General features: G+C 42.2%; 1 protein-coding gene across 3 annotated transcripts in view; it reads right to left on the bottom strand.

The window, feature by feature from the left end:
* Positions 1-26,806, bottom strand: part of RNF130 (ring finger protein 130) — a 140,186-nt gene that overhangs the window by 47,930 nt on the left and 65,450 nt on the right. For all 3 annotated transcript variants that reach the window (XM_042981944.1, XM_042981950.1, XM_042981937.1), the window contains exons 4-5: positions 5,614-5,685; positions 3,713-3,795 (exon numbers count right to left, since the gene is read on the bottom strand). In XM_042981944.1, the coding sequence (XP_042837878.1) occupies positions 3,713-3,795; positions 5,614-5,685 (155 nt within the window). The remainder of the gene's footprint in view (positions 1-3,712; positions 3,796-5,613; positions 5,686-26,806) is intronic.

Raw genomic sequence — 26,806 nt, 5'->3', positions numbered from 1 at the left:
ACTAAAGGTCAGAGATGAGAAGTCTCCCCCCTCGCTGGGCCTGGCAGCAGATGCTATGCAAATAGGCGCTCCTTCGAGGTGGGGCACCACAGTGATGCACCCCTCTTAGCACCCAAAGTGGCATCTCCGACACATGTTTATCCAAGCTGCGGCACTCCACTTCTGAAAAGTATTTTTAACCAGTAAAGAATTTTGTGGCTGACCTTTAAATCAGAGGTCTAAATAAGGCGGTAGTCTCTAGGGCATGCTGGCGAACATCCTAGATGATCAGCCGTAATCAACTGACACAAGCAGGAGGCCCCAGAGCAATGCCAACCACCATCTGTTCGCAGTAAATGAACGTGACAGAGGACGAAAAGTAAAGGTCATGCACCAAAAAGCCAGCAATCCATGAGGGCACTGCTATTGATAGACAGAAAGTTCAGTCTGCAGACAGGCTGGTTAAAAATCAAGGATGGATAGAAACAAAGGCACCTAGGTTTTCTTCTTCCCTTACTCAGGTGAAGAAGGTTACAGTGAGCACAGATCCTTCTCTAAGTCTGGGGGTGAGGGGAGGGGCCGCAGGGCAGTATTTGGAGACAGATTAAGAAACTGCTGCAGGAAGTGCTTGCTTACGTCGAGATGCCAGGGATAGAAAGAACAAAACCTGGCAGGAGCAGACAGTCTACAGAGCAAGGTCCCTGAGGAAGGGAAGGGACACATCGGAACAAAGGGGGTCCTCCTCCACCCAGACAGGAGGGGACGCTGCAGGCGTGGCTGGGAGGCAGGTGCACCTGAAAGCTTGCTGTCAGGCAGCTGAGAATTTCAGTATCTAACAACCATTATTTCTTCCGTGGAGGTGATGAGGAAGCTCTCCTGCAAGAGTGAGGAACAAAGGGATGAGCTGAGGTGTTTAAAGGAGACAGAACACACTTAGAAGTGTGGCTGTGAGGAATGACAAGAGCTGACCGGGAAAGGGAAGGGCTCTAGGCAGCACCCTGGGCCCAGTTGGGGGTCTGCCTGGAGTTCCACAGGAGGCAGGGAGGTACTAGTGCCACTTGGCAACGAAAGCTCAAGGGAGATGCTCAGTCTCAAAGACCTACAGGTGAGAGAGGAAGGGCAGGGTGTCCCAGGCTGAGGGAACAGAGTAGGCAGGGGCACAGGCCAGAAGCAATTTGAAAGTACTCTAGAGGAGCCCAACGGAAACCAGAGGCTTAGACAAGATTTGAAGTGAAGATGGGTATGTGAACGAGGTCATCCTGTAAGGTCTGTGGTTCTCAACTGCTGACATCTGTGGTTGTCACAACTGTGTGTGGGGTGCTACCGGCATCTAGTGGGTGGAGCCTGGGATCCTGCTAAATATCCCACAATGCACAGGGCAGCCTCCGCCGCCCCTCCACACCGGCCCCAAATGTCAACAGTGCCAAGGCTCGGAAACCTGGCTCCAGGTGAAAAGTTGTCAATTCTGGTCCCACAAAACGTTGCTCAATGTGCAAAGTTGATTTTTACTGTACATGAGAATTATGCTGTTGTTTTACCGTTTTGGTAAGGTGAATGGTTCTGCCAAGCATGTTGTGTGACACAGCTTAGAGAAAGTTACAACTTGTTGAGGCTTAAGAAGTAAGCGGTACAGACACCAACCTGCTCCAAGGCAAAAGGGGAGCTCTGATATACAGGCAGTGGGCATATCTAGTCCAGACAAGGACCCAGCATGGAAGACAACCGACTGAGGGAGCAGTGCCCTAACTACGTGTACAAGGAAGTATTGCTAACGGTTGCCAAAATTGTAATACTCAAAAGCAGACCATGGACACAAAGGGTGAGAACCAGTTCTCTGGTGGCAGGAGCAGCCACAGGGATGGCTAAGAGCAGGCCAAGCTCTAGACTCTGATGGAGGGCATGCAGTTTCAGCATTGCTCAGGCACCTATTCAAAACCACACGCCTGGGCTCCATGGTGTTTCTAAATGTTCCCCACTGATTCCAACACAGAGTCAGGTCTGGAAAGCACTGAATGAAGTTAAGAAAAAGGAGGACTAAGAACAAAATGCTGGAAAAGCCAATGCTTAAGGGGGCGGGGGGCATGGGGAGCAAGTTTCTGGCGTAATCCATCTTTGGCCAAGGCTCCCCTGAGGAAGACACCCTCTCATCAGTAATAACCATGAATGGCTTTAGAGGCCTTTTGTGCTTACGTCCAGATGGTTCCTCTGGAGGAGGGACCCTGGCCTGAAATATGAAGATGGAATTTGGCTTCTTCCTGGTGATTCTAGTGTCAGAAGAAATCTGTGCATGTAAAAACATTTTTAAAAAGCAGCTGAGAGATGATAATGTTTTAGAATGTACCTACTAATCTTTTTCCTGGTTTGTACTTGGATGGGTCTTTCCTTCAGCCTCACGTGACCAACGATGACAGGCGAGGGAAATCTAATTATACAATTACAAAATTTAGTTTTCTATAGGACAGTTTTGTAGATTATCCTTTGTATGTAAACTAGACTGACCTGACTTCCAGACTCTGGTTTTCTGTTTCAGCATATGGAATTATTCTCGAGTTTAGGATTAAAAAAAAAAAAACAAACCCAGAGATCTTTCTGGGTTCAAAATAGCCTCATGGAGACAAATACTGACATTTATCCTATTTGCTCCCATGTTCCGTGTTATTAGAAGGTCAGGGTCAAGTAGCGTGTGTTTTAAGAGAAGGGAGAAGGAAGAGGAAAAGTCCTCGATTTTCAGCGATTTCATATTTTTCCAATCAACACTCAGAATTGTGCATCTTACTGTTTCACAATCCCTAGCTTGAGATGGCGCCGTGGCAAAAATCAACATGCTTCCAAAGAACATCTGCTCTTTTTAGAGAGTGCCACAATACAGGTGAAGACCTTCTTTCTGGAGGGAGGTATGTGGCCCCAGGTGTGGAGTGCCAACATTCAAGGCTGACCTTTACTTGGACTCTGCCATTTCTGGATTGTGTGGCCTTGGCATCCACTAGGAGTGTCACTGTCCTTCACTGTATGATGGGGAGAAAAGCACTGACCCTCTCCCAGGACAGCAAATTCTGAGAGCACAGAGCAGAGTGACTGGCCTGGAGCAGGCACACAGCACTCAGCAGTCCCCCACTGCTTGGGGGAAGCATCCGTCCAAGCCCCAGAGTTCTGGTTTCCACCGCCAAGTGAGCATCACTGAGCCTTCATCGGAGGGCCTAGTGATGTGCTCACATTTAATAGGGAGAGGAACTAGTGGCTGGTTTTGAAACCCATAAAAGTCACAGAGTTAAAAATTCTTGACCTTGGGGCACCTGGGTGCTCAGTGGGTTAAGGGTCTGGCTCTTTGTTTCAGCTTATATCATGATCTCAGTTTTGTGCGTTTTGAGTCCCGTGTTAGGCTCTGTGCTGGCAGCGTGGAGCCTGCTTGGGATTCTCTCTCTCACCCTCTCTGCTCCTCCCCGACTTGCACTGTCTCTGTCTCTCTCAAAATAAACAAATAGACTTAAAAACATACTTTAAAAATTCTTGACCTTAATGCTCTTAGGCTTTGATGTGTCCAGATGTTTTTTCCCCTTGTGTTTCTCAAGGCAGAGAAGTCCGTGCAGTCTGTGCTGAGGCAGCACGGCCTGCTGCCGGCCACAAGAGCCATGGGTAAGGTGGCTCTCAAAAGCCAGTAGGATAACCACTCTGAAAGGGACACATGCAAACCATGTTAGGATTAGTCCTTTTTAAGCCAAGAAACCTGACATACTTGCAGGGGAGAATCCGGACAACATCATTCTGCTTATAGCTCTCAATGCAGACTGCGCAGTGATCAAAGTCTGGGTCTGTTTCCTGCAATGAAAAGCACAGGCACAAAAGTCACATGCTAAAACTAAAGATACACCTAAATAGAGGAGATACAATCCCACTAAGAACTCTCCTGTGGCAACTATGGTAAGCAAGTGATTATGAAAAGTTATGAACAATTTTAATGTGTTTTCATTTGCTTACCTGTATTGACCCAAATTGCATCTAAACCACTCTACTTTGTTTTTAAACTATGTTGTAACAGTTAATACTACTTCTGTTTGTGAAGTGTCTCAGAAGTCAAAAAAACAAGATTCAAATCCACTATTACCTTGGACCATCCTCTCACCCCCCCTCCTCCCACTGCTACAGCACTGTTCTGGTCCAGGTCACTGCACACCTTCCACAATGTGCATCTTCATCAGAAGGGTCGTGTGACCACGTGTCTAAGTACAGGCAGAAAGGACAGTGAGCCCCCAAAAGACAAAGCCCCAAGGACGGGAGCTGGTCACAGATTTGGGGTAGAGCATGGTCATGGCCCAACTTGTTACTGGGTCTTTATCAAGGGTCAGGAAGAGTCAGCCAGGTGTCTGGTCATGAGGTTAACTGGCTTCCTTCCTCATCTGTGCTGGAAAATGGATTCCCCTGAGTTAGCATTTCCAGGAGCCCAAGCCAGGAAGGGTGAGACTGTTTGCTGTGTTGTGGCCACTTGGACTGAAACTCGGTGGGACAACACTTGGTAGGTCTAGGAGGTACAAACTAGGAAGAGGTGTTGTTCTGAATAAGGAAAGATTGTTTTGTGTTAGCCTGAAGGACACAATAGGGATGGACAGGCTACACCAGCTCCAGGGAATTTTAGATTAATGTGGCTGCTGGGCCAAGAAAGCATTCATAGGGGTGACCACTCCTCTGGGGTTGGAGGGCAGCTGTTTTGATGCTGCTGTTATTTTCTGCAATGAAAAACTGGATATGGTGATGTCAAGGTGGTGGGAATAAAAATGAGTGAGGTCCAGAAAGTAGTGAAACTAAGGAGGATGGAAACTCATCTGAAATTATCCTCCCAGAGCTGTTTGTTAAAATGTGCCAGGGGGTAGGGCAGAAAACAGTTTGGGATTTATGCCTTTAGAGATGCAACTTTTTCATTTTAGATAACTGAGTACATTGGATGTAGGGTCTAACACCAAGTTGCTACTTTGTCCTTATAGAGCAGAAGCAGGCTCCACGGAACTGGAGACCTGACTGGGGAATTGTGGTCAGCGGCTCTCAGACACAGCCTCAGTCACTGCTTTTCTCATTCAGTCCCCAAGCCGAGGGCTCAACCCTGACACACTGTGGTCTTCCTTCCACCAGTCTAGCCTGCCATACAGAAAGCACCTTGCGAATGACACTCCTTCGAGATGTGGGCCTCCAGCTCTCTGTTTAACTGGTGAAGGGCTAAGCAAAGGAGGTGCGGCCAGGTTTCAGGAAGCATAGGGAGGAGAATGTTTATTCTTGGCCACTGAGTGTACCGACGGACCCATTAATTAGCATTCTTCCTGAAAGTATCCCTGGTTGCGGCCGGAGAAGGCTCCGTGGAACACCACAGCTGGGGTAACTAACTGTAAGTAGACCAAGGAAGCTGATAATGGCAGGAGCACTGAAAAGTCCAGGAAAGTCGAAAACAGCATGAAGGGCCTTCAAAGGAGGCATGTTAAGTGTAAGAATTCAAGGGGAGGTTAGTTTAAAATAAAGCAGGGGTTTACCTGGAGAAAAGGAATCACCTAACAAACGAGACACAGATGATTAGGATGTATTCTCTCCCACCAATCGAAAGCAAAACTACTTTATTATTTTTACAGTATTAAGGTTATTTCACTACTATACCTTGTCACCCTTTTTTACTGTTCTTGTTGTCAATTTGCTGATGGCTTTCTTAGCGGCATCTCCAAGACGACGCTATGAAAATTACAAAGAGAAAGAGACTTTAAATGCAAGATCTCTGGATAAGGTGTTTTTTTTTTTTTTTTTTTTTTTTTTTTTTAAGATTTTATTTATTTTGAGTGTCTGGGGCACCGGGGTCGTTCAGTCAGTTAAGCTTCCGACTTAGTTCAGGTCATGATCTCACAATTTGTGGGTTCAAACCCTGCGTCAGGCTCTGTGCTAACAGCTCAGAGACTGGAGCCTGCTTCAGATTCTGTCTTCCCCGCTACCCCCCCCCACCAGCCCCCTGCCCCACCCCAGTCCCTCTCCTGCCTGTACTGTCTCTCAAAAATGAATAAATGTTAAAAAAAATACATATATTTTTCAGAGTGTGCAAGTGGGGCAAGGGCAGAGAGAGAGAGGGACAGAGGATCTGAAGCAGGCTCTGCACTGTCAGCATGGAACCTGATGTGGGGCTTGAACTCATGAACCGCGAGACTGACCTGAGCCGAAGTTGGACACTCAACCAACTGAGCCACTCAGGCGCCCCTCTGGATTACGTTCTTGATTTTAAAATAATTAAATATACAGTCCCTGTTATCTTACAACATTCTCCATGTCATATCATAGGAAATGGATTCTAAAAAAGCAGTTAAAAAAATGTAAAAAACTGGCATTTTCCTCACAGATTCAGCATCCTGAATTGAATTAATGAATTATTCTGGTTGAATAATGAAAAAAGTGTGTAATAACGAAAAAAACCAGGTGTCCTACTCACTACTGTATTCTATATTTAATAAACCTTTGCAATATTACAGCATTATTGAAATCTACTTCTTGTACAGGTCAGAGCACTACTACTGTTCTAACAGCTTTCCTATTCAGCTTCAAGGACAATTAGATGTATACATAAGCTGTCTTAGTAAAAGGAACCTCTGATGCGCCCGAAAATGCTTATCACGTTGTCAGGCATGGTGGAAGAGAGGTGGTCACGGGCTCTCCTTCTGTCTCTGCTACCACAATGTTCCATGATCTTAGGAAGGTGTGTTTATCTTTCCAGGGTTGGGTTGTCTGAACAGGTTAAGTTACGGAATCTCAAAGGCTGGATTTATCCAACATTTTGCCAGACGCTGCTAGCCCTGCTAGATACCAAGACCTACAGGTGGAAAGACCGTGCACTCCTAATCTTGAAAAGTTAACCGAACTGAGGAACAGACCAGTCAACACATTTTAACTGAATGTTGTACAGCAGGGCATGCCCGAGTAGGGAGGCAGCACAAAGGGGGGCGGGGGGGGGCAGCCTAACACAGGTGGGTGGGACAGGGCAGGGGAGGCAGGTCAGGGAAGGGCTTGAGGACAGGATGCCTGAGCTGAGACTTGGAACACTCATGGGAAGGAATTTGATAAGAAAAAGCACAGGGGTAGGAGGGGGGACTCCTAGACAAAGGAATGATCTAATAAAGAGGTGTGAAATACAGGAAGGTGAAGGAAATTATCATTTGCTATGACTAGGAGGAGCATATATTTTATTGTGCAAATGAGAATGTTTTGAGAGTCAGAGGGCCCTACCAATAATCACCTGGGGATAGGAAGTACAGACAGGTACACGGGGATAGGTGGCCAGTACACACAAGCAAATCCTGAACTGTGGGAAGAGGCAGATGCTGAGGCTGAAGGAGGTTGGTGGGGGCTAGAAGAGAGGACCCTGATTTTATATCCGGAGGATTACAAAAAAAATATTAGAAACATAAAAAATTTAGGGAGATTTAAAAAAACACACAAAAGAATTCAATGAACCATATGTATTATGTATCTACATGTAGCTTCAATGATCAATATTTTACCTATATTTTTCATCTGTCCCCTCCTCTTTACTGTGCTAGGGGACTTCAAAGCCTATCACAAGCATGGTACCATTTCCCCCACAACATCTTCACTCTGTCTGACAGGACTTTCGTTTGGTGCCACTGTCTTACCTAACAAAATTAACACTAATTAATCAACATTATCAAATACTCAGACCTTACTACAATATCCCCAGTTGTTTCCAGGATGTCTTTATATAGTTGGCTTGTCTGACTCGGAATACAAAGTCCAAACATTGCATCTGGTTGCTGTTCCCCTCAAGTCTTTCCTAATCTGTATCATGTATGTATCTTTAGCCTTATGGAAACAGAACTGACTTAAACTGCATGTTTAATGTTTATTAATTTTTGAAAGACACAGAGAGTGCGAGCTGGGGAGGGTCAGAGAGAGAGGGAGACACAATCTGAAGCAAGCTCTAGGCTCTGAGCTGTCAGCACAGAACCCGATGCGGGGCTCAAACCCATGAACTGAGAGATCATGACCTGAGCCAATGTCAGACGCTTAACCAAGCCACTCAGGCGCCCTAAACTGCATGTTTAAAGTGTACAATTTGAGGTTTTGACATGGCCCTTGAAAGCATCACTACCGTCAAGACAGCATCCCTCATCCCCCAATTTCTTTGTGCCTCTTCCTAATCCCTTCTTCCTGCCACCATTCCACCCATCCACTTTTTGCTTTTTTCAGAGTTTTACACAAACACAATACAGTATTATAGCATGTACTATTCTGCACGAAGTTTCTTTTACTAGGCATAATTATCTTAAGACTAAGCCGTGATGTTGAGGCACCTGGGTGGCTCAGTCATTTAAGCATCCGACTCTTGGTTTTGGCTCAGGTTATGATCTCACAGTTTGTGAGCGCAAGCCCCACAGTGGGCTCCATGTTGATAGTGCAGAGCCGGCTTGGGATTCTCTCTCCACCACCCTCTCAGCCCCTCCCCGACTTGTTTGCAAGTGCACGCACTCTCAAAAATAAATAACAAATTAATGCATATTGTTGCATGCATCAATAGTTCATTGCTTTCTTAGGCCATGAAGTATCCCACTACACAGATTATACCACCATGTATTTATTTTTTTACCTGTTGATGGAACTTTTGTATTGTCAGCTTTTGGCTTCAATGAACAAAGCTGAAAACCACTTTATTTACTTGTACAAATCTTTGTAAAGACCTGTGCTTTCTTTTCTCTGGGGTAAATACAAAGGAGGGAAGACCAGCTAGTATGGTGGGTGTGTTTGGCTTTTCAAGAGGCTGCCAAAGTGTTTTCCAATGTGAGTGGACCATTTTATGTTTCCATAAGTTGTGTATGAAAATCCCGGTTCCTCCACATCCTCACCAACACTTGGTATGGCCAGTCTTTTGCATTTGATTGTGATCACTCTAAGAGGTGTGTAGTGGTTATCTCAATGTGGTTTAAATTTGCATTTCCCGGGGCGCCTGGGTGGCTCAGTCAGTTAAGCAGCCGACTTCGGCTCAGGTCATGATCTCTCGGTCCGTGAGTTGGAGCCCCGCGTCGGGCTCTGTGCTGACAGCTCAGAGCCTGGAGCCTGTTTCGGATTCTGTGTCTCCCTCTCTCTGACCCTCCCCTGTTCATGCTCTGTCTCTGTCTCAAAAATAAATAAACGTTAAAAAAAAAAAATTTAAATTTGCATTTCCCTAAGACTAATGGCAGAGAGTATCTTTTCAGGTACCTCTTGCCATGTGCATATCTTCTCTGGTGAAGTGTCTGAATCTTCTGCCCATTTTTCTACTGAGTTGCTCTCTTATTGACTTGAGAGAGTATTTTGCATATTCTAAACACAATTCCTTTTGTATATATCTTCTGTCACTCTGTGGCATAAGTTTCATTTTTTAAAAAACGTTTATTTATTTTTGAGAGATAGAGTGCGAGCAGGGGAGGGGCAGGAAGAGAGGGAGACACAGAATCCAAAACAGGCTCTAGGCTCTGAGCTGTCAGCACAGAGCCCAACGTGGGGCTTGAACTCATGAACTGTGAGATCACAACCTGAGCCGAGAAGTCAGACACTTAACTGAGCCACACAGTTGTTCCTGTGGCATAAGTTTTTAATTTTGATGGTCAGTTTATCAATTTTTCATTTGTGGACTATATTCTGGTGTCATATCTAAGCAATTTTTGTCTAAGCCAAGGTTATAAGACTTTCCTTATTTTCTTTTCTACAAGTTTTATTGTTTTAGATTTTGTATGTAGGCCTCTGATCCATATTGAGTTAATTCTGTATATGGTGTGAGGTACTGATCATAGTGGGTTTTTTTTTTTTTTTTTTTTTTTTTTGCATATGCTACCCAGTTCTTCCAGCACCAATTGTTGAAAGGGCTGCTCTTTCTCCACAAAATTGCCTTTGTACATCTGGCAAAAACCACCTGCCCATAAATGTGTGGGACTGTGTCTGAACACTATTTTGTATCATGTATCTATCATTAAATAAATATCACAATCATTAATTTCTTGTAGTGCTTTGTAAGAACAAATTTGAAATCACGTGGAGTTACACCTCCAACTTCTTTTCCAACTTCCTTTTGGTTGTTCTTGACCCAGGGCACTCCCATAAGAATTTTAGGTTAAGCTTGTCAATTTCTATAAAAAAAGTTATTTGGGATTTACATTATGATTGACTGCACTTTGTCAATTATGATTGACTGTGAATGCACAGATCAATATGGAAAGAAGTGACATCTTAATAGTATTGAGTCTTCCCTTGAACAATGTATCTCTCTTGACCTACTTAGTTCTTATTTAATTTCTCTCAGCAATATTTTATAGTATTCCCTGTACAGGTCTTGCACATATTTTGTCAGATCTCTAATAATTTCCTATTGATTCTATTTTGTTTAATGCTAATGAAAATTGTACTTAAAAAAAATCAATTCTCATTTACTGCTTGTAGAGAAATAAAGTTGATTTTTGTATATTGATATTGTATCTCTCAACCTTGCTAACACCCATTTATTAGTTCCAGAAACCTTTTTACAGACTCTATCAAATTTTTTACATAGACACTAATGTCCTTTGTGAATGAAGACGGCTTTACTTATTCATTTTTAATTTTTTTAATGTTTATTTTTGAGAGAGAGAGAGAGATTGAGCAGGGGAAGGGCAGAAAGAGAGAGGGGGAGACAGAATCTGAAGCAGGCTCCAGGGTCTGAGCTGTCAGCACAGAGCCCAACATGGGGCTTGAACTCATGAACTGTGAGATCATGACCTGAGCCGAAGTCGGATGCTTAACCGACTGAGCTAGCCAGGTGCCCCTACTTTTCATTTCTAATACGGGTACCTTTTATTTCTTTTCTTTATTCCTTGCTGTACTGGTTAGAACTTCTGGTACAATGTGGAAATAAAAGTCATCAGAGCACAAATCTTTCTACTGTTCCTAATCTTAAAAAGCATTTGATCTTTCATCATTTAGTACGATGGCATAGCTGCTAGTTTTCTTTGGATGCCCTCACCAGTTTAAGAAGTTACCTTTAATGCCCGTTTGCAAAAAGTTTTATAATTGGGAAGAGATGTTTGATTTTGGCAAATGTATTTTCCTCCATCTACTGAAACATATGGTTTTCTTTTCTTATTCTTTTGTTTATTTGTTAAAATGGTAAATTACATTGGTTAATTTCCTAATGTTAAAACAGCCTTGCATTCTTGGGATCAATACCACCTGGTCATGATGAATTATCCTGTTTACCCATTATTGGGTATGATTTGCTAAAATTTCTTTAGAATTTTTACATTTTTGTTCAAGAGGGATTCTGGTCTGTAGTTTTCTGTTTTGTAATGTGTTTATCTTGTTTTGGTATCAGGAAGATGCTGGCTATATTTAAAATATGGAGGTATTCCTGCCTTTTCAATTTTCTAGAGTTTATATATTTCTTCCTTAAATGTTTGACAGAACTGGGGCACCTGGGTGGCTTGGTCGGTTGAGTGTCCGACTTCGGCTCAGGTCATGATCTCACAGTCCGTGAGTTCGAGCCCCGCGTCGGGCTCTGTGCTGACAGCTCAGAGCCTGGAGCCTGTTTCAGATTCTGTGTCTCCCTCTCTCTGTGACCCTCCCCCGTTCATGCTCTGTCTCTCTCTGTCTCAAAAATAAATAAAAACGTTTAAAAAAAAAATGTTTGACAGAACTTACCAGAAACCACCTGCCTGGAAGATTTTTTTTTTTTTAAGGTTTTAATCGCACTTTTTTTAAAGGTTGTAAGTGCACAAGTGCACTTTCCTGATAGACACAGGGCTATTTATCTTTTTATCTCGCATGTACTCTGGTCATTAGTGTCTTTCACGCAATTTGTCCATTTCATAGAAGTTGTCAAATTTATTGCCATAGAAATATTCATAACATTCACTGGTTATCCTTGTAATCTGTAGTGATGTCACTGCTCTCATTTTTGATATTGCTAATTTGTGCCTTCTTTTACTCCTGATCAATTTGGCCAGAGGCTTATCAATTTTATTGATTTTCTCTTAGAGCCATTATTTTCTGTTTTCTAATTCACTGACTGCTGCTCTGATCTTTTGTTACTTCCTTTCTTCTGCTTACTTTGGATTTAATTTGCTCCTTTCCCCCAGTTGTTTTTTTTTTAATTTTTAAAAGTTTATTTATTTTGAGAGAGACAGAGACAGCATGAGTTGGGGAGAGGCAGAGAGAAGAGGAGACAGAGAATCCCAAGCAAGCCCCATGCTGCCAGTGCAGAGCCCAACGTGGGGCTTAAACTGTGAGATCATGATCTGAGCTGAAACCAAGATGCTTAATTGACAGCCACTCAGGTGCCCCTCCCCCAGTTTCTTAAGGCATCAGCTGAGAGTATTAATTTCAGAACTTTCGTTTTTTCTAATATAAAGCACAGCTTTAGTGGAACTTTCAAAATTCTGATATTCTGCGTTTTCATTTTCATTCAGTTCAAATGATTCTCGAATTTCCCTTTTATCTTTATCTCATGGGTTATTTAAAAGTAAGTTAGTTTCTAAATATTTGAGTTTTTCAAAGATTTTTCTGTTATTGATGTCTCCATTTAATTCCAAGTGGTCGGAGAGCGTATTTTGTTGGACTCGAATCCTGTTAAATCTATTGAGACTTGTTTTATGGCTTAGAGTACACGTCAAAAGAATGTGTATTTTGCTTTTGTCGGATGGATTGTTCTTTAAATGTCAACCAGGCTGAATTAGTTATGTTTAAATCTTTTATATGCTCACTGATTTTCTATCCACTTGTTCCTTCAATTACTGAGGGAGGGGTGCTGAAATCTCGGACTATAACTGCAGGTCTGTCTACTTCTCACTGCAGCATCCTGTTAGTTTTCACTCCATGTTATTCTGAAGCTTTCTCAGTAGGAGCACCAGTGTTTGGGGGCCATGTCTTCTTACCAATCGACTGATTTATGATTAAGAAGTGACTTTTATCCCTGGCAGTAGCTTTGCTCTGAAATACCAATCTACTTTATCTTGATTTGTGATCTGTGTTTTTCATTCTTTTGACCTATTTGTATTTTTATATTTGAAGTAGGTTACTTGTAGGCATCATATGGTTAGGTCCTACTTTTTTTTTTATCCAATCTGTTAATCTCTGCTTTTAATGGAGGTGTTTAGACCACATACGTTTAATGTGATTATTGATATGGTTATGATTAAGTCCATCATCTTGGTATTTCTTTTGTCCCATCTATTCTTTATTCCTTTTTTCAGTCTTCTTTTGGATCGAGTATACTTTTCTTTTTGAAAATTGAGTTAAAATGTATATAACATAGGGGTGCCTGGGTGGCTCACTTGGTTAAGTGTCTGACTGTTGGTTTTGGTTCAGGTCATGATGTCACGGTATGTGAGTTCAAGCCCTGTGTCAGGCTCTGTGCTGAGTGTGGAGCCTGCTTGGGATTCTCTCCCCTCCTCTCTCTGCTACTTTCCCGCTCACACTCTCTCAATAAACACACACACACACACACACACACACACACACACACACACACACACATGGCATAAAATTTGCACCTTTTAAGTGTATAGCTCAGTGGTACTAAATACATTTATGCTGTTGTGCAGCCACCACCACCACCCATTCCCATAACTCTTGTGAATCTGAAACTCTACAACCATGAAATAACTCTATGTTCACCACTCCCTCCCAGCCACTGGGAGCTGCTATTCTACTTTTTGTCTTTACAATTTTGCCTATTCTAAGTACCTCCTATTAGTGGAACCATACAGTATTTGTCTTTCTGTGACTGGTTTGTTTCACTTAGCCTTATGTCTTCCAGGTTCACCCATGTTGTAGCATATTTTCCTTTTTAACGCTAATGATATTTTGTTGTATGCATATACCACATTTGCTTATCCATTCATCTGTCAATGGACACTTGGGTTGCTTCCATGTTTCAGCTATTGTGAAGAATGATGCTATAAATATGGGTGTACAAATACCTCTTACAGACCCTGCTTTCATTTTTTTTTTTTGGGGGGGGGGGGATACCCAGAAGTGGAATGCTGGGTCATGGGGTAATTCTACTTTTAATTTTTTAAGGAACTTCATACTTCTTTCCATAGTACTTGTACCATTTATATTCCCACCAACAGTGCACAAGGGCTTGATTTTCTCCATATCCTCACAACATTTTCTGTTTTTTGTGTGTTTGTTTTTTTTAAAGCAGGCTCCATGCTGGGTGTGGAGCCCAACATGGGGCTTGAACTCATGACCCTGAGATCAAGACCTGAGCTGAGTTCAAGAGTTGGATGCTTAACTGACTGATCCACCCAGGAGCTCCATGTTTTTGTTTTATTTAAATTTGCTAACTGCAGTATTAGTTGTGTGTACAATTTAGTGACTCAATACTTACGTATGACCCTTAGTGCTCATCACAAGTGCACTCCTTAATCCCCACTCCTTAACCCATTCTCTTGGCCACTACCCCTCTGGTAAATTATCAGTTTGTTCTCTATAGTTAAGAGTCTTTCTTGTTTTCTGTTTTTTTGACAGTAACCATCATAACGGATATGAGGTGGTATCTCATTGTAGTTTTGATTTTCATTTCCATAATGATCAGTGATGTGGAGCATCTTTCCACCTGCTAATTTCCATGGCCATCTGTATATCTTTGGAGAAATGTCTCTTTACATCCTTTGCCTGTTTTTAAATTGAGTTGTTTACTTGAGTTGTAAGAGTTCTTTATATATTCTGGTGATTAACCCCTACTCAGAGATAATAGGATTTGCAAATATTTTCTCCCATTCTGTGGGTCGCCTTTACATTATGTTGATTGTGTCCTTTGATGCACGTAAGTTTTTAATTTTGATGTTGCCCAACTTACCTATTTTTTTAAAAATTACTTGTGCTATTGGTGTCATATCCAAGAAACCACTGCCAAATCCAATGTTGAAGCCTTCCCCCTATGTTTTGTTCTAAAAGTTGCAGTGTTAGCTCTTATGTGGAGGTCTCTGATTCATTTTGAGTTAATTTTTGATATAGTATAAGGTAAGTGTCCAATTTCATTTTTTGGCATGTGGATATCCGGTTTCCCCAGAACCATCTGTGGAAAAGACTGTGCTTTCCCCACTGAATGGTCTTGGCACCCTTGTTGAAAATCATTTGACCATATATATGAGGGTTTATTTCTCTGTGCTATTCTGTTGGTCTGGGTCTGTCTTTATGCCCACACCACACTGTTTCGATTACAGTAGCTTTGTAGTAAGTTACTAAGTCAAGAAACATGAGACTTCCAACTTAATTCTTCTTGAAGATGATTTTGACTGTGCAGCTTAGAGAATAAAGCCACCATTTAAGGACCTGGGGAAGATAAAGGAAGAGCAAAATTGGAAGAATTCAGTTTAGGGTGTATGAAGTGTGACGTCAAGCATAACGAACACTAAGAACAGACTACTGAAGAGAACAAACAGAGGTCATAGTGGCCTTGACGAGAGTTGCTCAGTGGAAAGACAGGAAGAAAAGCCTGACTGGAGTGGCCTTTAACTGGCACAAGGTGGCGGGAGCAGGGTCACTTCTAAATCTTACCAAGTTTCCTCAGGAAAAGGCCCAGACCAACTTTAAGAGTGGAAGTTTTGTTTTCAACAAAAGCAGGTGGAAGGGTTAGCTATAAGTAGGTGGGGTCAAACCACTAACGGTAGCATTATTCTAACCGGATATAGAGTCAGCAGCTGTGCTGAGGCAATAAAGGGAAGAGAAAAAGGGTTCTGACAGTCTTAAGAGCCAGGGAACTCAGAAATCACCATAAAACACCTCCCCATACCCCTGAAAGAGACTACTCACTAGACAGAAGCCTCAGCAAGTAACTCTGAGATACACCCAGGGACATGGGGAGATTTCTCAGGCTCCCCATTTACAGAGAAGCAAACAAAACATAACACGGGAATGCACTAAGAGGTAAGATCAGATCATCCAGGGCAGCCCATTCCCCTGAGCACCTGAAACACCAACGACAACTCCCAAGAAGAAAGAGCCCTCCTTGAGGAAAACCAGACCTGGGACTGAGCAGGGCAGGAACCTGGGGGTAACACAGAGAGAAGCTTCTGATACTAGAGGAGATGGATCAGGAAGTCCTGAGGGGAGGGGGCTCCACAGAGAGGTGCAGCACAAGACGGACCCCCCAACTGCTCAGTGCGGAAAGCTACCCGGACCTACGTCTCCCCAACATGTATGACATTCTCCTCCCAAGTACAGAAGTTACATCATTTAACATAAGGAACAGAAGATTATGATCACATCTCATACAAAGGTATCATAGGGAGAAACATGAACCAATTAGCCTTCAACAGACAATGAAAAGCACAACAATGTTTTGTTGTTGAGCTGTAGGAGTTCTTTATACATTCTGATATATGCCTGTTAGGAGATATGTGATTGGCAATAATTACCTTTTAAAGAAATTTAAATTAAGAAAAACATCAGATATTTATGCACTTAATAAATACATTTCTGGCTTTCTTCCCTGCTTCTATGTACTTTCATATATCCACTGATGCCATCTTCCTTCTGCCTGAAGGACCTATTTGTTTGTTATAAATGTGTATTTACTTTTCAGACAGAGAGCGTGAGCAGGGGATGGTGGTGGTGGAATGGACAGAGGATCCGAAGCGGGCTCCATGCTGACAGCAAAGAGCCTGATAAGGGGCTCGAACTCACAAACCATGAGATCATGACCGGAGTCGAAGCTGGACCCCTACCCCACTGAGCCACCCAGGTGCCCCTTGAGGGACCTTTTTAAAAGATTTCTTGTAGTGTAGGTCTGCTGGAGATTAACTGTAATTCTTTCAGCTTTGTATATGTGAATTTCACCATTTTTGAAAGATGTTTGGGTGCACATAAAATTAAAGATATTGCTCCCCTGTTTTCTCCCTTGTACAGTTTCCAATGAGACAACTGCTATTATTCTCTTTATTTCTTTGTATGTTTTCTGACAGCCCTCTTAGCTCATTTTCTTGGGGAACCCAAACACATGTATACTGGGCTGCTGGAAACTGTTCCACATTTCACTGCGGTCTGCTCTTTTGGAGGCTAATTCTCTCTCTGCATTTCATTGGGTGGCTTCTATTGCTACGCCTATAGTTTGCTAATTTTTTCTTCCATAATATCTAATCTGCCATGCCATTAATCCCAGTCGGTTTATTTTTCATTTCAGGTATTACAATTTTTATCTCTACAATTTTGATTTCGGCTTTTTGAGGGGGAGTAATTATCTTACATGTCTCCACTTAATTATCTGGATACAGGTGTGGTAGGCAGAGTACTGGGTCCCCCAAAGATGGCCAGATCCTAAGCCCTGGAACCTATGAATATGTTCTGTTACATGGCAAGGGACAACTTAGGTAGCTGACTTTAGAACAGGGAGCATGAGGGGCGCCTGGGTGGCTCAGTCGGTTAAGCATCTGACTACGGCTCAGGTCATGATCTCGTGGTCCGTGAGTTCGAGCCCCACGTTGGGCTCCATGCTGACAGCTCAGGCCCTGGAGCACTCTGTCTCTCTCTCAAAAATTAAATAAACATTAAAAAAATAAATAAATAAAACAGGGAGTCTGAATTACCCAGTGGGACCACTGTGATCAGAGGGTTCTTAAAAATGGAAAAGGGAATAGAAACAGAGAGATGGTAGTGTAAGGGCTCAGCTGACACTGCTGGCTTTGAAGACAGAAAAACAGGGCCATGAGCCAAGGAATGTGGGTGGCTTCTGAAGACTAGGAAGAGTTGGGAGAGATTCTCCCCCAGAGCCTACAGAAAGGAATGCGGCCCTGACAACATGTTGGTTTTTAGTCCCGTGAGTCCCATGAGGAGGCACTGTCTGCTGGGTACTGTTCCTTCCAGTCCCTTTGGATGGTCTTCCCCAGCTTTGGAGACTTTCCTCACAGCACTGGCTGCTCAGTACTCTGCTGAATACTCAAGGTGCATGGACCTTTTACAGATGCTGGGGCTTTGTCTTCTCTGTGCATTTCCATCCTTCCCAGGACTGTGTTCCATGAATGCTAGCTACTCTGTTCTTCTTGGATTCTCAGTAATGACTTTCAAATAAGGCAGTCCACTCAGCTCTGCTTTAGTTTCCCCTCTGTGCACTGTGGCCTGGAAACTCTTAAACACATGAAGCTGGATAATCCTCATCTCTTGTCTGCCATTGCTCAGGGATCACTGACCCTCGTTTGGACAGTCTCTTGAAAACATGATTTCATGTATTTTTGCTGTTGTCTTTTTCCTTCCTAACTGCTATTTCAGGCAGGAGGGTAAACCAAGTTCATTATCTGATTCTATTTTGGCCCAAACCAGAAGTCTCCACCATACTTTTTTTCTTTTTAATGCCATTTTAAAACAGCAAAACTGGGTTATTTTTCTAATAGAATGTCCCACATTCTAAATTTGACTGCTTGTTTCTTCCTGGTGTCACTTTACTTGGTCCATTTCTTATGAAACAGTAGCTAGATTTAGGTTCAACTGCTCTGGCGAGAGTATGTCCTGGGTGGTGTTGTGTGCTTCCCAATGTATCCCAACGTGAGGACATAGGGTTAGGCTTCCCTGCCCTCACTGACATCAAGCACAATCAGTGGGTTCAGACTCTGTCAGTTCAGAAAAAGCTCCCTAAGTCTTTCAGCGGGTTTTATAGCATCCACTGATGATCACTGCCTCAGGCCGTCATTTCACCAAAGGTTACAAAATGGTGATTTTCTAATTCATTGATTAGTTGGCGTTCTTCTATAATGAACCTCCTCTCACCAACTAGTTGGTTATGATGTAATAACATAATGTGTACAGAAGACACAGGATGAATCGTTTTTAAAACTTGATTTTCAGAATAGCAAGTTGGTTCTCTAACAGCCTCCAGTTTCCATCAACTGCTGTATTTATTCCCTGGTGCTTCTGTCTCACTTTTGAATATGGAGAGTTCCTCTGAGAAGGCACCCAGGTCCTTTTGACACCACCTCAGTAGTCTTCCTTGTTTTCTGGCACAACATTCATCTTATACATTTGCTGCCCTAAATCTGGAATAACCCATTTCTCCAAGGATTCCTGGTTCCTTTGAGAGGGAAATGGCATTTAAAGGTAACTTTAGAGGTGTCTGGCTAGCTCAGTAGGAAGAATGTGTGACTTATGATCTTGGGATTGGGAGTTTGAACCCAATGTTGGGTGTAGAGAGTACTTAAAAATAAAATCTTAAAAAAAAAAAAAAAGATAATTCCAGAGCAGTCTGGGGATGGGATGGAATGGAATGGGACAGAGGCTCATTGTTTTCTTAAGGATGTAAAATGGTTAATTTTCTTTATTTTTAAATAGTTATTTACCTTATAGGAAAGTGCAAGCGGGGGAGGGATATAGAGAGGGAGACAGAAGATCTGAAGCAGGTTCTGCGCTCACAGGCTGACAGCAATGAGCCTGATGTGGGGCTCAAACTCACGAACCATGAGACCATGACCTGAACCAAAGTTGGACACTCAACTGAGCTACCCAGGTGCCCCTAAAATGGTTAATTTTCTTATTTTTGAGAGAGAGAGAGAGAGAGAGAGAGAGAGAAAGAGAGCGTGCGCAAGCATGAGTGGGGGAGGGGTAGAGAGAGGGAGACACAGAATCCGAAGCAGGCTCCAGGCTCTGAGCTGTCAGCACAGAGCCCAACGCAGGGCTCGAACCCATGAACCTCGAGATCATGACCTGAGCCAAAGTCAGACATTTAACTGACTGAGTCACCCAGGCTCAGTTAATTTTCTAACTTTGCCATTCCTTATACATTTATTAGTTGGAATTCTTCTATAAACAGGTAGTCACTGTTACTGGGTTGTCATTACATGGACAGAGGAGCTCTGTAGTTTTTAGGAAAAGGAAAATAAGCCAGGAAGGAGTTCACACTATTTCCAATTCAAAAATAAGACTACAGTGTCATCACTTAATGTTTTTAATTTTAATATTTTCTTACTCTGAAAATCTTGGTTCCTAACATCATCAACATAATTACTTATTTGCTTTATCCTGCTACATATATATATATATATATATATATATGATAATTTCAAATAACAATCAATACAACAGTAAGACTATTAAATGCAGCTGTTTTTTTTTGAATCCTCAGACTATTCCAGCGACATGGACTGTCCAAAAACAGTCCCCTGAAATAACTCCTTTCTCCATATGGGTATGCCTCTTGAAATATATTTAGCTTCATTTGTTCCCATTTATTTTCAATTTTGATAATTTTGTCTTCTGTTTAAATTATTTTAAACAGGCACGTGGTTCCAGAGTCAAAACTATAAAACCAGGTACAGGGAAGTCTCATTTCCATCCCTAGTTCCTCCTAGTTCCCTTCCCCCTAACGTAAGAGCTCTTTAGGATAATTCTGCTTTTTCCTCATATTGTTTCCTTTTGGAAATAAAAGGAAACACATATGCATGTGTGTACATATGTGATATGAATATCCATTTATATGGATGTATTTTCAAAGCTCTTTCTTACCATCAGCTGGTACACTAAAACTATTCTGTACCAAGAGGTCACTCCAGAGGCAGCAAACCAAGACCTTCAGATTCCCCTTCTCTTCTACAGCTACCTTCTACTTCAGTGCATTCAGAGTTATTCCACAGTGCTCGAGAGTTCTAGTTTATTCAAGCAGACTCCTACGGGTGGACATTTGGGTGGTTTGTCTTGATAGTATAAAGAATATCAAGATGGATAGTACTGTATAGATGTCTTTTTTCACTTTTGTAAGGCTACATTGCTACAAGTGAGGTTACTAAGACAACTGGTAAGCACATATGCATTTCTGCTGGATATTACAAATTCCAGCCCCCTCGCCCACGCCCCTCCCCCACCTGGAACTGTTTTGCATTGTCATCATCAGTGTATGAGAATGCTGGTTTCCCCACCACCTAGTCAAGAGAGAACGTGGTCAAATCTCAGAATTTTTTTTTTTTTTTGCCAAATTTAAGTACCATTTGCATTTTTCTAAGTGAACTATCCATTTTTTTATTTGTCCATTTTTTTTTTTCTATCGGGATTTCAGTCTTCTTTATATATCAGGGCTGCTAAACCCTTTGTAAAGCAGATGTGCTAACCGCTACACTATGGAACCAAAACCTTTTGTAATATAAGTCACAAATGTCTCATTTTAGTTTGTCATTCGTTTTTCCTTTAAAAAATTAAAACATATAGCCAACTTTATCAGTCATTTTTTATTGTACTGTATTCTGAGCCATAATTCAAAGTTTTCCATGTGCCCCACCATAAAGGAAAATTTAGCCCACATTTTCTTCTAATCTTTGTAGTTTTACCGTTTACAATTAGATCTCTGATTCATCAGAAATTTATTCTGCTGCACAATGTAAGAAATTGATCTGATTTTTTTTTCCAGTTGCCCCACAACAATTTATTAAAAATGTTCATCCTTCCCCATTGATTTGAGATGATGCTTTTTATTGTATACTGTGCTTAAATTTCTACATGCAGTTGTGTGTTTATTTTTGGGTTTTGCATTTTGTTCTATTGGTGTGTTTATTTGTAGGCTTTTATTATTTTTTTAAATAGGTTTCATACCCAGAGTACAGCCCAACACAGGGCTTGAACTTGCAGCCCTGAGACCAAGACCTGAGCTGAGATCAAGAGTCAGACGCTTAACCAACTGAGCCACCCAGGTGTCCCTAAACATTCTTTTAAATAAGAGGCTTTAATATGTATTATAAAACTTGGTGTGGCTAGGCACCCATCGCTGCTTTTCTTTTTAAGGGTTTTTTTCCCCTGGTTATCCTTACTTATTCTTCCACGTGATTTTTATAATTACCTTATATTTAATCCCAGAAAAATATCTGAAGGTAATTTTATTTAGATGCAGTTAAATGTATGAATGACCTTTGGGAGAACTGACAGCTTCATTGTACTGAATGTTTATCTTCAACAAGAACAAGGTATGTCAGGAGCGTTTTGTATGTTTCTTCTTGTGGGTTTTACACAGTACTTGTTAGTTATGCTCATACCAGGATTGAGCCACCCACCTACCCATCCAGCCATAAACACTGCCTTCCATCCCATTATATTTTTTGATTTTTCTTCTGTACATGCATTTTATATCCTGCTCCTTTACTAGGTTGTTCCCTTGTTTTAGTAGGGTTCCATTGATCCTTTTGGGATTTTCTGATAGACAGTCCTATCAACTGAAAACAGACCTACTTCTCCAAGTCTTATTCATCGTACTGCTTTTTCTTATCAAACTGCTTGGGCCAATACCTGCAGCATGACTTTAAATAGGGCAGCTCTGCTCCGTCTTCACATTTATCTGTTAAGTAAGATGCGGGCTTCCAGGCTGAGTGTGTGTGCACATGTGTGCTACTGAAGCCTCGGGGCTGAGCTGCCCCATCACCTACTGTGCTCTCTGAAGCTCCTGAACAGACTTCTCAGGTCTCTGTGTTGGCTGTTGATAAATCACAGTCTGTGCTTTCATCAGCGGTTCTCAGACACGTCTGCTGGGGCTTGTGCCTCAGAGCGGAGCCCTGTCGCTGTGACTTCTGATTCTTAGGATCACCAGAACTACCCCCTTTCTTCCCCTGGCTACCTTCTTTGGAGCTACTGTGTAGGTGCTGCTGCTGCTGCTGGCTGTCTGGCTGAGTCACTCCTTTCTCTGGAGTTCTTGGAGGCACCTGTGGCCTGGTAGCATCGAAGATGCTATCTGAGGATTTTTCCTTGTTTTATCCTGCTTGCTCTCTATTTTTTTAAAAAGGCTTTTAGGGAAATTAAGAAGAAATACCCTACTACTTCCATCTTGCTCAGATCAGAATTCTGCTGAAGAATTTTAAACAAAAGAGATCTGGGTTTTGGAGAATTCAGGCCTGGCCTCCTGAGAAGGTCTGTGACACAGGGAAGACCGGAGGCACTGAGACCTGGTAGGATCTAGGGCTTCGGAGAGTTAGGAAGGGCCCGAATCAGGCCAGTGGGTGCAGGGGAAGAGGAGAGGACAGAATCCAGAAAGATTTAGAAGGTAAAACTGGCAGAACCTAATGACTGACTGACATGGGATGGGGGGGGGGGGGGGGGGAGGTGGCATGAAAACAGTGGGTGTTAAAGATGGCTGGCTCAGCTCTCTAGCTGGGTGACAGGCTCTGTGGGAATGGTACCCCATTAAGGAATTCCAGAAAAAGAGGAGCCAGTGCTGGCGGGAGAAGGGGTTCAGCCTTCAGCACGCTGGTAACAATGCATGCAGGGTGTCTGAGAGAATGCCCGTGAATATTTGGATATATCACCCCTTCCACTTCTCAACTTCCAAAATCTCCTGTGGCAAAAGGAAAAAAAAAAATCTCTTCTCTGTATTTGATATTAACGTCAAATGTCTTCACTGTAGTATTTTTCATGGGACTTGGCTTATGTTACTACATTCTTCTTGACCCCTCCTTCAACATTTCCAATCACTCTGTGACAGGTATGCTTCCGCTATGGTTTTGGTCTTTTACTTGAATCTGTCTAAAAGCCATTGCTTTTTCCCCTCTTGGTTTTAATACTATTTGTGTTCTGCTGACTCACAACTTAAGATGGAGCACAAATCCCTTTGTGAAGATCATTTTTTATTAAATTCCCTTACTTATACTGGACCACCATGCCATTAAGTCACTGTTTTTCAAGGTGTGGTCTGTGGGGCAAATGCTTTAAATCTACCTTAGGGGCTTAATAATAATAATATGAAATAATGATATTTATAGTAACTAAGACTTATTCAGTACATACCACATGCTAGGTACTGTTCTAATAAGTTTCACACTACTGACTCATGTAATCCTCATCATCATTTTAACAGAAAGTAACTGCATTATTCCCATTTGACAGAAGAGGAAATTGAGGTATAGAGAGATTAGAGCTGGTAAGTAGGTCCTACCTAGACTTCCCGATTCAGCCTATGGGGGAGATGTCTTGGGAATTTGTAGTTTTACAATGTCCCCTTCCCCACCAAAAAAAAAAAAAAAAAAAAAAAAAAAAAAAAGTGCTCTCAAATGATTCTGTGGATGCACAGTATCCAAAGGGTTTACATTGGTAGAAAACAACTCATTCTGGGGTACCTGTGTGGCTCAGTCAGTTAAGCATCCGACTCTTTGATTTCGGCTCAGGTCATGATCTCTCGGTTCATGGGATCAAGCCCCATGTTGGGCTCTGTGCTGACAGCGCGGAGCCTGCTTGGGATGATTCTCACTCTCTTCTTTCTATGCCCCTCCCCTGCTTGGCTCTCTCTCTCTAAAAATAAATCAACAACACTTAAAAAAAACAAACAACTCATCCTGCTTACTCAAACAGGAATAATGAGACTCAGCTCAGGTTTCTCTTTTCAGTCTTCAGGAGTCTCCCACAGACACAGAGGTAGGTTTGTATCAACGTGCAGCAGGGTTCTCTTCTAAACACTGATATAAACACTGATGAAATCCAGGTGCTATGAAAGCTATTTTCCCAGACTGAAACCACCTGGTAGTCTGCAGCCTGTCACTCATCACAGACCACTTTTTGTCCCTTTTGTCTAACAGAACTATCCCCATCGCCTTTCCAAGATACCGTGTGTCTATGTCCTGGCCCCTCCCCCCAGTCGGCTACATAACCCTGCTTTATTAATATTACTTGCCTTTGCTCTTTGATATTTCCAAGAGCTCCTTCCCCCTAAGCCTCTCCTGTCAAAAAAATTTTTCTATCGCTCCACTGCTAAAAATCCTCATTTGATGGCTCCTCACTGCTTCAGTGCAAGATTTGAGCCCTTCATCTTGTTATGTCAACACATGTGTCCGGGAGAGGCTGACAGGTTCAGGTCCCCTCCCCACGATTCCTGATGCCATTCAACTCTGTCCCTCCTTTCATCCCTCCACAGCTCTGTGGAAAATGATCCCTTTGCCTGACTTTCCTGCCAGCCTATTTGACAAAGTCTTATTCATCCTGTAAAATTCAGCTCAAATGTCACTACCTCCGCTGCGAAGTACCCTGACTCACCTAGAGTAATATCACTCTGCCCAAAAAGAGTAACTCACACCATACAGCAGTATTCTGATTACACCTGTCTGCCTTCCTCATAAAATGTAAGCTCATTCTTTGATTAAATTTAAGCATTCACTGAGTTAGTGTGATGTGCCAGGCCCCATGCTAAACCCTGAGGAGGTAGTAATGAATGCCTCAGAACACCCTGTTCTTAACAGGATATTTTGTGCTAGAAAAAAAATCTTAAGCTCTCGATGTATAACGTTTAGAAGGCATATACTCTCTGCATACAGACGGTGGTATTTACTTATGTAAACTGACCATAATGGCAGACATGAAAAAGAAGGTAGAAAGATGATAAAGTAATATGTACACACTCAGCTCAGACACCTACTTTCCTTCTTCAGTTTTTCTGGAATTATTAATCCCTAAAAAACCTAGCAGATAAAATTTAGTGTACAATTCAACAATGACAAAAGCCATCTGTCTCTTTCAACTACATAATCTTTTCCAAGGGGAAAAAAATCTTGACAGTATGTGCAATATCTCCCTGCTCAGTGTGGAAGGAAGACTCTGAGCCCACCACATCCAAGGTCAACTGTGTATAAGTATCTGCTGTCCTATGCAGAACATTTGGTGTTCTTCCATACTCTCACATGTAAGTGCACTCTCCAATTAGCTACCTTCTGGGATGAAAATGGGCAAGAAAAGCCTGTTTCATTTCAGTAACCTCGGGATATTTATACAGGCTAAGAATAAGGTACACATGTTTTGGCAAGGAGCTTTACCAAGTTTTAAATACCTTAGAAACTGTATAATTTTCACAGGGAATTTTCATAAAAAGACATTCTAAACTCAGGTTTGGCTTGTGGAATTTTGTTTATATCTGCCCTATTATTCCTCAATAGTAAAATAAAAAATTATTGTTCTGTTTTGAGAATCAAACTGGATTACTGTAGGATAAAGGCGCACCACCGACCATGTAAGTGTGAAAAAGTTTTACATTTCTCGGAAAAACTGCAGGCTCCCTTTCTATATAAACACATTGAACATCTATCCCCTTGTGTGAACGAACTATCACTGACTTATCAGAAGGCAACAATCCTCTGAGCTATTTGCACGTAAACACTGTATCCAGATGCATTCTGACAGTCCTTTAGGAAGAGCAAACCACAGATAATTTAGCAGTTAAACTAAAGAGCCAGAGCAGTAGATTCTTTTTGCACGTGCAAAATGGTGTCAATTGTGTACATTACATTGTGCTCAGAAAGTTATTTATGTTATGTGGCTCTCTTTAGCAGCATATTCTGTCCAAAGCACTGCTTCACGATGACAGTTTGTGGGAGAAAATGGGTCTCACCTTAAACTCACTGTTTTTCCTTTGCCAATACTTCTGGCTTCTCATTTAAAATAGCCAAAGGTTTCAACCAGTTGGGCTGTTGCCACCTTCTTATTAAACTTTAATAAGCTAAGCTTTTTAAGCCACATAAAAATTTCATCAAGCGTTTCTCAACCTTAGGAAAAAAAACGGAAGGAGGAAAAAAGGTCAGAACATCACTTTCCACCACAGCAGCTCCTGGAGAAGGCTTTGGAAGCCTGCGCGCAATCGGCCGCACGGCAAGCGCCTGTGGCCTGTGCCAGATGGTGGGTGCGTTGCCGCCTGCATCACACACAGGCCCCACGCCGGGTGCTAATTAAAATGCTACCATCAAATACCAGGCTCCTGGGACCGACCAGACCACTCGCTCTTTTCCAAAAGTCCTTGGGATGGACTACATTCAACCCACAATTGTAGGGTTCTCCTGTCCAGAACACCATTTCAGAGCAACTCTTGATCACTTCACTTTTAGTGTTTCATAACAACATACTTAACAAACGTCTT

Source organism: Panthera tigris, chromosome A1 (genome assembly GCF_018350195.1).
Source record: "Panthera tigris isolate Pti1 chromosome A1, P.tigris_Pti1_mat1.1, whole genome shotgun sequence".
In the NCBI taxonomy this organism is placed as follows: Eukaryota; Metazoa; Chordata; class Mammalia; order Carnivora; family Felidae; genus Panthera; species Panthera tigris.
This window is presented reverse-complemented; position numbering and strand designations above follow the sequence as displayed.